This window comes from Bos taurus, chromosome 24 (genome assembly GCF_002263795.3).
Source record: "Bos taurus isolate L1 Dominette 01449 registration number 42190680 breed Hereford chromosome 24, ARS-UCD2.0, whole genome shotgun sequence".
NCBI lineage: Eukaryota > Metazoa > Chordata > Mammalia > Artiodactyla > Bovidae > Bos > Bos taurus.
In genome coordinates, this window is record NC_037351.1 from 46,240,277 (window position 1) to 46,252,566 (window position 12,290).

Below are 12,290 nucleotides of genomic sequence, written 5' to 3' on the forward strand. Positions count from 1 at the left end.
GTGGGCTTCTGTCTATGGAGTCGCACAGAGTCGGACACAACTGAAGCGACTTAGCAACAGCAGCAATATTATGTGAAGAAGCAGTTGGCATAGCTTCTAAGGCCTTAAAGGAGAGTTTGATGAATCCACCTGCCCTTGGGCATCTCAATGATCAGATTTTCTTTTCCCTTTTGGCATATGAAAAGGAAGAGGTATGTGTATGCCTTGGGGTACATGCCCTAAAACACAGGGAGAACCATTGGCCTATAGGGTATGACAGCCAGCAACTGGAGCCTGCGCCAATGGGATACCCTCTTTGCCATTAAAGCTACTGCCCTTTTGGGTCAGTTCAGTTCAGTTCAGTTCAGTCGCTCAGTCGTGTCCGACTCTTTGGGTAAGGGCTACCAAAAAAATCCTTATGAGATCTTGAACCATTTTTGTGCCTCATGCAGTAGAAGCCCTCCTGAATTCTCATCACACTCAACACTTCTCAGTCAGCTGTCTCACTTCCCATGATGTCCTTTTGTTAACTGCTCCTTATATAACTCTTTTACATTGTAATATCCTTAGCCAGGCTACTCTTCTCCTTTCCATGATGAAGTCCCTCTCTACTGAGTAACGCTGATGGGTCACCTCTTGACTCTCCTCATGCTCTTCAGCAAACTCTTTCAGGTAACGTTGACTTCTCATGGTTCACTGATGATTCCTATGCAAAAGCTGACAGTGAGAAGTATTTTGCTGGGTGTGCTACTGCAACTCCTTTGATGATGTTACTTTAGCCCTATGGTACACATGGTTACTCATGAGTGATCTCAAGGGGTTTCCAGTCCTACACAGACTCATACTTCAGCCAAAGACAAAACTGCCAGTATTTATCCTGATGGTAGATATGCTTTTGGAATAGCTCATGATTCTGGAATGTTGTGGCAACAGCACGGCTCCTTTATTTCCAGTGGAAATAAAATTTTAAGTGGCCCCTATGTTCAGGAATTATTGGATGCAATGTTTTCACTTGCAGTTTTAGCTATTAATAAGTTTAGAAGGCATTCTAAACTTGACTCGCTGGAAGCTAAGGGAAATCACCTTGCTGGCATTTCTGCAAGGAATACTGACCTTAAAGGAACTGATAGCAGTCAAACTTCTGTAACAGTTCAAAGGGATATTTCCCCCAAATGATAACTTAGCAAAACTAGCTAGAAAAGCCCAAAAATTGGCCTCAGAATAAAGAAAAACAAGATTGGAAATTCAACAGTTCTTGGTTTGATAAAAAAGAGAAAGCTATTTGGTTTGGTCCAAGCAACAACCCAGTCTTACCAGAGAGTAAAATCCCCACTCCTCACCACTGTACCTGCATCAGACCATTGGTCTACTGGAGAGATGATAGCATCCATGAATCAATACTAGTGAGGAAACATTAACAAGGCCACAAAAGCGCTTACCTCACTCTTCCACTTCTCTGAAACACAACTCAGGAAAATCTGCTTGCATTGCTTCTGGACACTGTAAACTTACTAATGGACCATTTGAGGTCTGGCAAATGGGTTTAATACAACTTCCTACATCTCATGGAGATAAATATCTTTCAGTCATGGTCTGTATGTTTTCACACTGAATGGAAGCCTTCCCTAGAGACAGACTCCTGCCTCTTCTGTGGACAAAGCCCTTTTGGAGAAGATTATACCTACTTGAGAAACTCCTCTCAAACTTCATAGTGATTAAAGAACTAATTTTGCTAGTCAGGTACTTTGATGTGTGTGCATGCTAAGTCGCTCAGCTGTTTCCAACTCTTTGCAACCCCATGGACTGTGGCCCACCAGGTTCCTCTGCCCATGGAATTCTCCAGGCAAGAATACTGGAGTGGGTAGTCATTCCCTTCTCCAGGGGATATTCCCAACCCAGGAATCGAACCCAGGTCTCCTGCATTGCAGGCAGCTTCCTTTACTATTTGAGCCGCCAGGGAAGCCCAGGTACTTTGACAAGTCTGCACTATTTGGCTGGTTTTAATATACTTTAATTGTGCTAACCACCCTCAATCCTCTGGTTTAGTCAAATGCACTAACAGCATTATTAAGATTCAATGGCAATTTCTGTAGAAATCCTCCAAATACATTAGCAAAATGCCACTGATTCTTCTAAATCTTAGACCCACTCCTTTTGGAACTCACCAACACACACCCTTTAAGATGGTCCCAGTATACCCAATGTACTTGGCTTCTACTTTTTCTGATCCACAACTGATAAAAAGAGAGATACTCTAATACAATTTCTATTGAAAATAATCATGTTATTTGTAGAGCAATCTTTTCATGGTACGCTCTTTGGAGACAAAGATCTTAAGCATTATGCCTTGCGACCTGGATATTTTGTTTATTGGAAAAGACTATCTTCAATCTTGCTGGAAAAGCTTCTGGGAAGTACTGCTAACCAACACTTGTGCTACTGAACTCCAAGGAATAGACTCTTGGATTCATATGACAAAGAAGGCAATTAAATCCTGATCGGACGTGTACATCATCCAGTCACATGAAAGTAAATATTTCCTGGAAGTGAAGCATACAACAACTGATGAAACAGCTTTCCCAAGATATCCAGATCAGGTCTGTCAGAAGTGTGTTTCCAAACCCCTGATGGAGATAGAAAGCTTCAGGTAAACTCCAGAGTCTATTATTTTTGTAACATGGACTTTGGATTAAAAAAATGCCTGAGATTTCTCCCTCCTTCCTTGTTACTCAAATGCGATCTTATTAGGTTTCCAATCTGTACACTTTCTCTCCAACATGGGACACTATACCCAGGAAACGTCCTTCCTTACACTGAGGGACAAAAACCTGCTGAGAAGTGAACACCTGACTCATCAGTGATGCTTTCATAAAAAGAACTCCGTCAAGAGGAGAAAATTAAAAAAACAGACAAAAAACTACAAACTGTAATTAAACAGTCAGGAAACCAGAAGGGGGAGCTCTCATGTCCTGTGACAATAGACAGAGCCCAGGAAAGACTCCTCTTCTATCCTGGCAACAACTCAGCCAATGAAAAGCTGTGGACTCTTGGTTTACTCCAGCCTTCCCAACTTCCTTTTCTCCTCTGTGAAAGAGTTCTCCTTCCCTTGCTCTGTGGGGACTTGCATGTAGCTTGACCTGGTTGTAGACTCCAAGTTGCAACTCTCTGCTGATCCCAAATAAGCTCATTTTCACTAGAGAAATAACTTGCAGTCTATTTTTTTTTTTTTTGGTCAATGTATCTCAGTTCACAGAGCTGTTGTGGGGATGGAAATAGCATGTGAGGAAGCTGTGTGTAAACTACAAAATGTTACATGTAAGTGAAATGACGGTAAGGTTAATACACGGCCTGTCCAGGAATAGTTTAAACACATTTCCATGTGAGCTCTCTGCTTGGCTTACCTGGGCCCTCCTGAACATAGTCAGCCATGGGCCCCGTCACTGTGGCGATGTCGATGTCGGCCATCTTGGAGCTCAGGGTGATCTCCCAGAAGTCAGCGGGGCTGCTGCAGTTGCTGCTCCGGTCCCCGGTGTACTCCTGTCAGGAGGAGCACAACCCAGGCCCGTTACGCCTCTGGCACCTTGTTTTCCGCAGAATTACCCCAGGTGCCCCACCTGCCTTTCACGCACCTTCTCATAAAAGAGCCTCTCCAGCCGCCCGTCCTCCTTCTTGAGGGACAGCCAGCGTCCGCACAGGAACAGGAACTCATCCTCGTTGGTGTCGTTCCAGATCTCCACCTTCTCCACGTACCAGTCTGCGCACCACTTGGTGCTGTCGTGGCGGAGCTTGATCTTGTAGATGACGCCCAGATCCGCAGCCTCGATGATGAAGGTGTCAGCCTGGGAGTCCAGATTCGTGGATTTGGGTGGGGGCCCCTCCCTGCCTCCACCTGCTCCAACCCCATCCATCTAGTACCTTTCATCACCCTTAATTGCTGGGCTGAACAGACCTTCCAGGCTGGACCCCTCCAGGCCCAAATCCCCAACACAGAGAGTTTGATATTCCAAGGCCTTGCTTCCACAATTGCCCTGTTTTACAGTCTAGCTCCTCTTGGGATAAGAGGACATCTCGGACATGCTGAGTTATGTGGAGTATTGGTTGAGGTCAGCTAGGAGGCTGGATGATAAGAGCTATGGAAGAGGTGGTATCTTTCTGAATAAGGAGAGGGGCCTTGAAATTCCCAGGGGGAAGCCAGCAGTTGGAGGAGCCAGTCCCGGCTGCAGGAGAGCAGAAAGGGGAGAGGCTACGGTGCAGGCCAGGCTGAGGAGCATAAGGCACGACACCTGGACTGTGAGTTTATGAGGGATTTTGTGGGGATGTGACCTAGGCCCTCCTCTGTGTCCCTGATTATACCTTTCATGATGTGACATTGTATTCTGGAGCGCTTGCATTCCGTTAGGATTGCTCAGTGAGATATGGAGTTCTAGGTTTGGGGTAAATGGGGATCAAAACAGCTGGCAGGAGCTTAGGGAAGGAGAGGTGGGAGAGGTGACCCCGAGTGACACCCACTTTCCTTCCAAAAAATATGCTAAGTCACTGTACTGAGAGCTGGGAACCCAGCGATAATAGGATGCCTGTGCCCCTCCTCAGGACAGCCCAGGTGGTGGTAGTAGCCACCTGTGTGAGGACTAGTGCCGGGGCTGGCAAGACTTGCCTGGCGGTGGCATTAAGCTGAAGCTGGGCCTTCCAAGCAGCCAGGGCAGGTCAGACTGCAGGCTGAGGTAAGTGCAGGTGAATGGTGTGATCCTGACGGCAGGTGTGGACCTGTGCAGGCCTTAGAGTGCTGGCAAGCGGCTGAGCCCACACCCTACGACATGGCAATTCCACACCTTCATATGTACACAAGGATGCTTACTGCAGGATAATTGTTTACAGTGGAAAGTTAGGACCCACCTAGGTGTCCAGGATTGGGGCAACAGTAAATAACCATGGCAGTGTCGTACATGGAATGTTATGTGTGCAGTGGTTACAAAGAACAAGCCAACAACATCCATGTCTGACTATCTTGACAGAAAAATTTCAAATTTCATTGCCTGCAAAAAAACACCCATATAGGATACCTTTTATGTAAAAAGTTAAAGCCGCAGAGCAGTGTTATATGTTTCCTTTGGGCATATGCGCACGGATGCAGAGAAGAGCCTCGGAAAGACCTGGACACAGGAGAGAGTGTGGACCATTCTGGAAACTGGGGCCCAAGGGAACTTCTACACAGGCTAGGGAGGCATGCAGTGAAGATCTGGGAATCCCATGAAAGGCTCAGGCAAGATCTGGGGTCAGTGGGGAGCCTTGATGAGTCCAAGTGAGAGAGTGACTCTGCCATCTTTGGATGGATTAACTGGGGAAGCCTGGAGGGTAGATTGGATTTCAGAGGTCTGGTGCAGGGTTCCCTAAGCAAGGTATGATAAGGAAGGCATGACAAAGCTGACCGGGCTGATCTGAGGGTCATTTAGAGAGAGACTCTCCAAGACCAGGTGACTGACTGGATATGGGTGGGTGGGAGTTCTGACAGAGAGAGGGGTGCCAAGGTGACTCCTAGATCTGGAGCACAGGATTAGAGAAGCAGAAGCTTTCACAATACTCAGCAGTGAACAAAGTCCGAAATCATCAGTGACTGAGCCAGAGGAGCTCCAGCTTCCCCACCGGGATGTCAACACGGGAGGGAAGGAGGAGAAGGATGAGGCAGAATGGGGCAAAGACTTCTCTTGTGATGTCATAATTGCTAAGAGAGAAAAAATCTGAACCTGAACACCGAGGAGAATGGATTGCATCACCTTCACTTATACTTTCACTCATTTATTCATTCAACAGATAGTTTTTGGTGGGAAATGAAGTCCAGAGCCCCTTCCTGCTTCCTCAGGTGGTGCCTACCCCAGGGGACTCCCTTTCCCCTCCCCACCTTCTCTGGGAGCCCTGGGGCCCGACTTCCCTGGGATCTCGAGCCCAGGCTAGGGCTTCTTACAGGCGGCCTGGCTGCTGGAGTCACCAGCCGGCTGCAGACCCACTTAGATGGCACCCGCTGTCCTTGGCCCGGAGTTACTTTCCTGTTCACCAAGTAGCAAACATTTCAGCACTAAAGGTCATGCCTGGCTGAGGCTTGGGCTTAAGGAGACCCCAGTGAACACAAGCTGGTTGATGTGGGAATCTATCTCCCCAGACACGTGGCTACGAGGAGGACCGCAGACGGGGTTAGGACCCAGCGGCCTGGCTCTCCTCCTCAGGCTGTAGCCTGGCCTGTGGGGCTTCTGGCAGAGTTAGGTGAATGGAGAGGAGGAAGGGAGGCTGAAAGTGAAGAAGGGTGAAGGTGGCAGAGAGAGGGGTGCTCCGGCAGGGAGAGGGGCCAGGCTGGTGGGAAGCAAGTGGGGACGGAAATCTTCCTTTGGTAAAACCACTGTTAGGTCAGAGCTGGTAGGGCCTCGGATCCCACTATCCAATTGGATGGTCTTCATGCTTTTTTTGTAGCCACAGAGCCCCTTGATTAATAGAACACTTGCTTGCCACCCCAACAGATAGGCCATCTCAGAGTGGTCCCATGTGGGAGGAGGTGGGTGCCCATCTGCACCCCCAACTCTTCCGTGGCTCCCTTGGGCCTCCATGCTGTCTAGAGTTCTGCACAACACAGCTGAGCTGATTCACATCGGGCTCCTTCTTTCACAGATGAGGACGCTGAGTCCAGAGATGCTCAGTCACGGACGGAGTGGATGGCAGACCCAGCCCTCCAGACCTCTATCTTGTTCAAGCCTCTGTCGAGGCAGCTCTCCCACTCTGCGGTGCTCACCTCCACACTCATAACCCACGTGCAGTGAGCTACATTCTCTGAAGAAGACCCAGCTCCGTATAGCCAGCAACCTGGGGCTCACACGGCCTCTTGCCTACTCAAGTCCCACCCCCACTCCACATACAGGACCCAGGGCTCAGGCGTAGGCTGAGAGAGGGGGACCAGATGCCCTTGGGGGATGCATGGGGCAGATGCCACCCCAAGGGTCAATGACATCCCACAAAGGTCCCAGACAGCCTCAGGGACCAAGAGGAGCTGGCCCCTGGAACAGAGGGCCAGAGGAGAGGGGTGGGGTAACATGGGGGCCCCGCCTACCTTTCCTCTCTCGAACTTGTTGGTGCGGTTCTCTGACTTGCCCAGGTACCGCTCCCCGGTGTCCCCGAGGTCCCCATAGATGGTGATGTAGACCTTGGCATCCGTCCCTGCCCCGGGAACATTTCCTGTGAAGATCTGCACCGAGTACAGCACAACTGGGTGGGCAGTCGGACAGACACACAGACAAAGGGAAGAAAGGGATGGCATTGTTTAGTTTGGGGGAACTGGATTTGTAGGCAGAGTTCAGCTTGTGGCCCAGGCCTGCAGGAGAACGCAGTGTCCTTTTCGTCTGCTCCATCATGCATGCTCTGCTACACGTCTGGCCAGATTCAGCAGTGGGAAGTTTGCTCTAAGAGACCCAAGGGATGGAGACTTTTCCAGCATCCCTCAAAACATATACCCCACCCCCACCCCGGGAAACTGCCTGCCCTGCGTGCACACCATGGTCACTAAATGCCATGACACATGGACCTGCCTTCCCGCCAGAGGGTGACCAGTATCGATGCCAAATCTAAAAGAATAGATTCCCCTCAGTGTCTCTTCTCTTATTTGCATTTACTCTTCAACCAACCCGCCCCAGTGCTCCAGGGAACCACCCGCCACCACAGCCACAATCATTGTCACCTACTCTTTTGTCTCCCACGGCCTTTGGAAAGGGCTCAAAGAATACTTGGTGTGACAATTATTACAGATTATTAAGGAAAATAAAACCAAACACTGTCTTGTTTTTGTTTTGCTGCTAAGCATTCATCAGGGAAGAATAAAGTAGTCACTCACTCAACCCCCACCCTGGGTGGGGGAAGACGCATCTGTTTCTATGACTAAGCATTCTGTGTCCCCTTTCCACAGTCCTTTGTGCCAGGAGCTTTGGAGTTTCAGGCCAAGGAAGAGGGGACTTAGCTGGATTATCCCCAAGGGGAAGGATGGAAGTTGTGGCTTTGAGGTGAAGGTGAAAACGACCCAACTGGGAAGAAGTTTCGTTTCCCCAGCCTGGGAGCAGGTGTGGGTTCGAGAGTGCCTATGGTGGTAGGAACTCCCCAACTGCCCACAGGGACCCAGGAAGGAGACAGCTGCCAAGCCTGTCTGAAGCCTTGAAGCAAGGAGGCCTCCAGGGTGAAGACAGGATCTTTTGACAAAGCCGGGCTCCTTGGAGAAGCCTTTCTGGCCACCCAGAGAAATGAAACCTGTGTGCTGGCTGACAGCCAGCAGCCACAGTCTCACCAAGCAGAAGGCCAGAAGTAAAGGTTGTCCCCAACCTGGACTGAGGGCCAGGTCCCTGCTGTGAGCCTCAGGGTTTTTATAAGACCCTAGGAAAGGGGACACCCCTGCCCTGCAGTGACTGAGATGGACACTCTTACCAGCCCATGCAAGTGGGCTCAGAACCGCATGGAACTAAATGCAGGAGAGTGAGGTGACGTGAGCTGCTCTGCCTGTGGGTATGGAACACGCTCACGCCCACAACACGGTTCCTATTATTATCCTCATTTTCCCCTGGATCCGTAGCATTATTCCTCCTTGCTCCCCTTCTGCCTCTTTCTGCTCCTTGAGCAGCTTTATAGGTTCCTAAACATCTGCCTTGCCCCAGATGCCCATGTCTTCCAGTTCTGTCTGCTTCCCGTAGCTCTCACCCTGCACGCTCCAGGTGTCAACTTCTGTGAGTTCCCCAGGCTGTATCTCCAGCCCAGGTCCCTTCTGAGCTCTGAACCCACATCCCTGTGTCCACCTGGACTGGACCACAGGCCACAAGCTCACATCCAGTCCTGAGCTCCGCCCCCTTTCCCATCGTCCCATCTCCATCACCCCACCCAGCAGTCTGCTGGCCTTCCCTCCTTGGTGCACCAGGAGACCTGCTCCTAGAGGCCTGTCCCCTTAGAGAGTAGGATCCAGCACTGGGCACACTTGAACCCTGGCCCCCCCGGCCCCCAACTTGCTCAGTTCAGTGCAGAATCCAGCCAGCATTTCACACACACATTAATAACATCTTCTTTTGTCTAAAGGAGTCAACGTGACCCACACCTAGCTGGCTGATATGACAAGAGGTAACACTAGGAATCTTGCCGGAGTTTGGACACAGCAGTCGACTGTCCCCACCCTCCTCACTTGTTCTCCCCATCCATTTCCTGGCTGTTCATTCAGACCTGCTCCACACTTGGGTGGGACCTTTTCAAAGGAGACCCTTGTCCCAGAGTGGGGTGTGGTGTCCCCAGGGCTGTGATTTAAATGGCCTTCCTGCCCTTCACTGCTCTCTCCAGTCCTTTTGGGAATTAGCAAAACCGACTCAGCTTTTGCGTGCTGAGCAGCACGCTCGGTCGTGCAGTCAAATCCGGCTATTTCCGGATCCTCCTCCCTCCCCATCCCACCAAGGCCACCCCGCTCTCCGTGAAAAGATGTTTCCCTAGAAACACCACCCAGTGCAGAGGGGTTCGTAGCATTTTGTTAACACAGAACAGCCAAGGGTGCCGTGAGGACAGCTTTCCAGCGCATCCTCTGGGATCCAAGTAGAAAAGGAAATGATCCCCCAGATTCAAAGTAAAACACATTCAGAGAAAAGGATGTGGGAAAGGCATGTCATCGAGGTAACACTTGTTTTTATCTCTAAGCAAGTGGCAACTCAGATGAAAAGAAATGTCACAGCTACAGCAGAGGCTTAGTTTAGGTTGAGGTCTGAGCCTGGAGCAATACCACCCAGTAAGGGAAGGGAGAAAGGCATTCAGAGACTAGCCAGAGAGGTAAGAAGGTGTATGGAGAGAGTAACATGGGAACTTACATTAGCATATGTAAAATAGATAGCCAAGGGGTTGGGGGGGACTCAAACTGGTGCTCTGTAACAGCCTAGAGGGGTGGGATGGGGAGGGAGGTGGGAGGGAGGTTCAGGAGGGAGGGGACATGTGGATGCCTATGGCTGGTTAGTGTTGCTATTTGGCAGAAAACAACAAAATTCTGTTAAACAATTATCCTTCAATTAATAAAATAAATAAAGGAAAGAAAATGGTGGTTCCAAAGCAAAGGAATGAGGGCAAGAAGTGTGTGCTCAGGCTGGTGCAAATTCTGCAGAAAAGAGCCTCATCAATGAGGAAAAGGTGACTGGCACACACAGAAAAGAAACCCATGGCCTTGGACACGGAAGCTGCACCCAGCCTCCTGAGAACAAACACCAGAGTTACAGTTCTGTACAAAGCCGGGAAGCTATCTGATTCACACTCGGTAGGGACAGCTGAATCCAGCAAGAGCAGAGAGGACCAAGTCCAGAGGATTAGTAGCCAAATAACTAAGCAAAGGGAGAGAACAAGGACCAGTTGAGTCCAGCCCCAGGAGAGCACATACGTGGATGTCGGATCACACTGTCAGACCAGGGGAGGATTTGAGCATGAGACTCAGGGTGAGGGCGCTGCAACTCTGAAGAACAGCCGTGCCATTTATTAGCTGAGTGAACTCTGGCAGCTTGTGTAACCTCTGTGAGCCTCAGTTGCCCTCTCTGTGGAGTGAAGGTAATTACAGACTCTGCCTCCGAGGTGCAAAGGCTCTGCCCTGCACAAGGCAAGTGTCCAACGAGGGACACTTCGTTCTGCTGATGGTGATGAGGGCGATCACCCCACACTTACTGTCCAGAGGCTCCTCCACTTCCTTGTAGACTTGCCTTAAAGACCCATCGCTCATGTATTTCTCGGTGAAGATGTCATAAGGGACCAGTTCTCGAATGGTCTTCTTGTCATCCTCCGAAGTGGCAAGCCATCGATCACAAGGGAAAGTCAAGGTCTCTGTACCCTGGGGTGAGGAGAAAGGAGGAAACTGAGCCCTTCATGTGGAAACTACCAACTTCAGTCATTCATCACCCATCTCAACACTCATGGGGACCAAGGCCAAGGATGATGGAGCCCCACTGATAATGCAAAAGCCCCAGGGGAGGCCCCAGCCCTGCCCCAATTCCAGCAGATCCAGCCTTACTTAAAGCACTTCCAAACCATGTCAGGGGGAGGCTCTGGAAGGTCGAATTCCCCAAGTCACTTGAAAATGGATACCCGAACCCCATCCCAGAGACTAAGACTCAGCTGGTAGTGAGGGGAGAGTCTGTATTTTAAACTTCTCCCTAGGTTTAGAATTCTGTGGTTTTAAGAATGCTTTCCAAGTTGTGTGGGTGGCTTTCTTTCTCTGAGTTGACCTTGAGTTGCAGGAAGGACACACTTGGTCACTCACTAGTAGCACGGCTTTGGGGGTGAGGAGCAGAGACACGGCTGTCCAGACCCTTTTTCTTGAAGGTTTTAAAAGATTGTGCCTTGGGCCTGCTTTAGCTCCTGCACTTGGCATGAACTGGCTGAATCTTCCTTAGATGATTTTATCTCAACTTAAAAAGGCTGCAGTTTCTTATAAGAAATCTGACTTGAATCTCTTCTGAAATGGGACAAAAGAAACCGCAGGATGGACCAATCAGAAACTCACATCTTTATCTGGGAGGAGCCGGCGGATGTCCACGTGGGAGCAGTGCCAACCAGGATTCATGCCCGTATTATCATGGCCAATCCGAATTTTTTCAATGATTTCTCCCACATCTTCTAACTTGGGGAAGGAGAAAATACACCAGATGTTGATTGAACAGTCCAGGAAAGTACAACCTCAGCAAAACTCTGCCTCCCGAGGGCATCTACCTTAGAAACCCTTTGAACTTCCAGGGGTCACTTTCTCCCAGTCAGTCCCTCCTGTTTGGTCAAATCAGCCCCTGCCTTCCCTTCCTTACACATGCTGTGCTCACACCTCCCTTCGTCTCCCCAACTTAACATCAGCCTAGACTCCAGAACTCAGTTCACTCAAGCTCTGGGAGGCCATACCCCTTTTCATGGTGGAGCCCAGCCCCCAGTCTTCTGTTACTAGCAGAGGCTTGAGAGCTGAAGATGAGTTCTGGTTCTGCCCAAGCCCTGCCTTGCTAGTCTGACCTTCTCCTTGGCCCCTCAGGGCTGCTTCCATCTCCAGCCACTCCTCTTCTGTGTCACTCAATTTCCAGTCCGTCCAGCCTGACATTTTCTTGCCACAGGGCCTTTGCATCAGCCCTCCCTGCCCCTTCCCTTTCTTCTTCTTTACCTAAACCAGTGTTTGCCCAACGTCATCATTCAGGTCTCAACTCAAGGATCATTTACTCAGGGAAAGCCCCTGATCACCTTGGTGGTTTAGTCACTAGGTCATGTCTGACTCTTGCGACCCCACGGACTGTAGCCCACCAGGCTCCTCT

General features: G+C 49.9%; 1 protein-coding gene across 1 annotated transcript in view; it reads right to left on the bottom strand.

Moving 5' to 3' along the window:
- The window catches only part of LOXHD1 (lipoxygenase homology PLAT domains 1), a 210,111-nt gene that overhangs the window by 53,977 nt on the left and 143,844 nt on the right, over window positions 1–12,290 (bottom strand). Inside the window, exons 27-31 of the mRNA XM_059881070.1 lie at window positions 11,507–11,623; window positions 10,672–10,834; window positions 7,070–7,224; window positions 3,609–3,818; window positions 3,381–3,516 (exon numbers count right to left, since the gene is read on the bottom strand). Of these exons, the coding sequence (XP_059737053.1) occupies window positions 3,381–3,516; window positions 3,609–3,818; window positions 7,070–7,224; window positions 10,672–10,834; window positions 11,507–11,623 (781 nt within the window). The remainder of the gene's footprint in view (window positions 1–3,380; window positions 3,517–3,608; window positions 3,819–7,069; window positions 7,225–10,671; window positions 10,835–11,506; window positions 11,624–12,290) is intronic.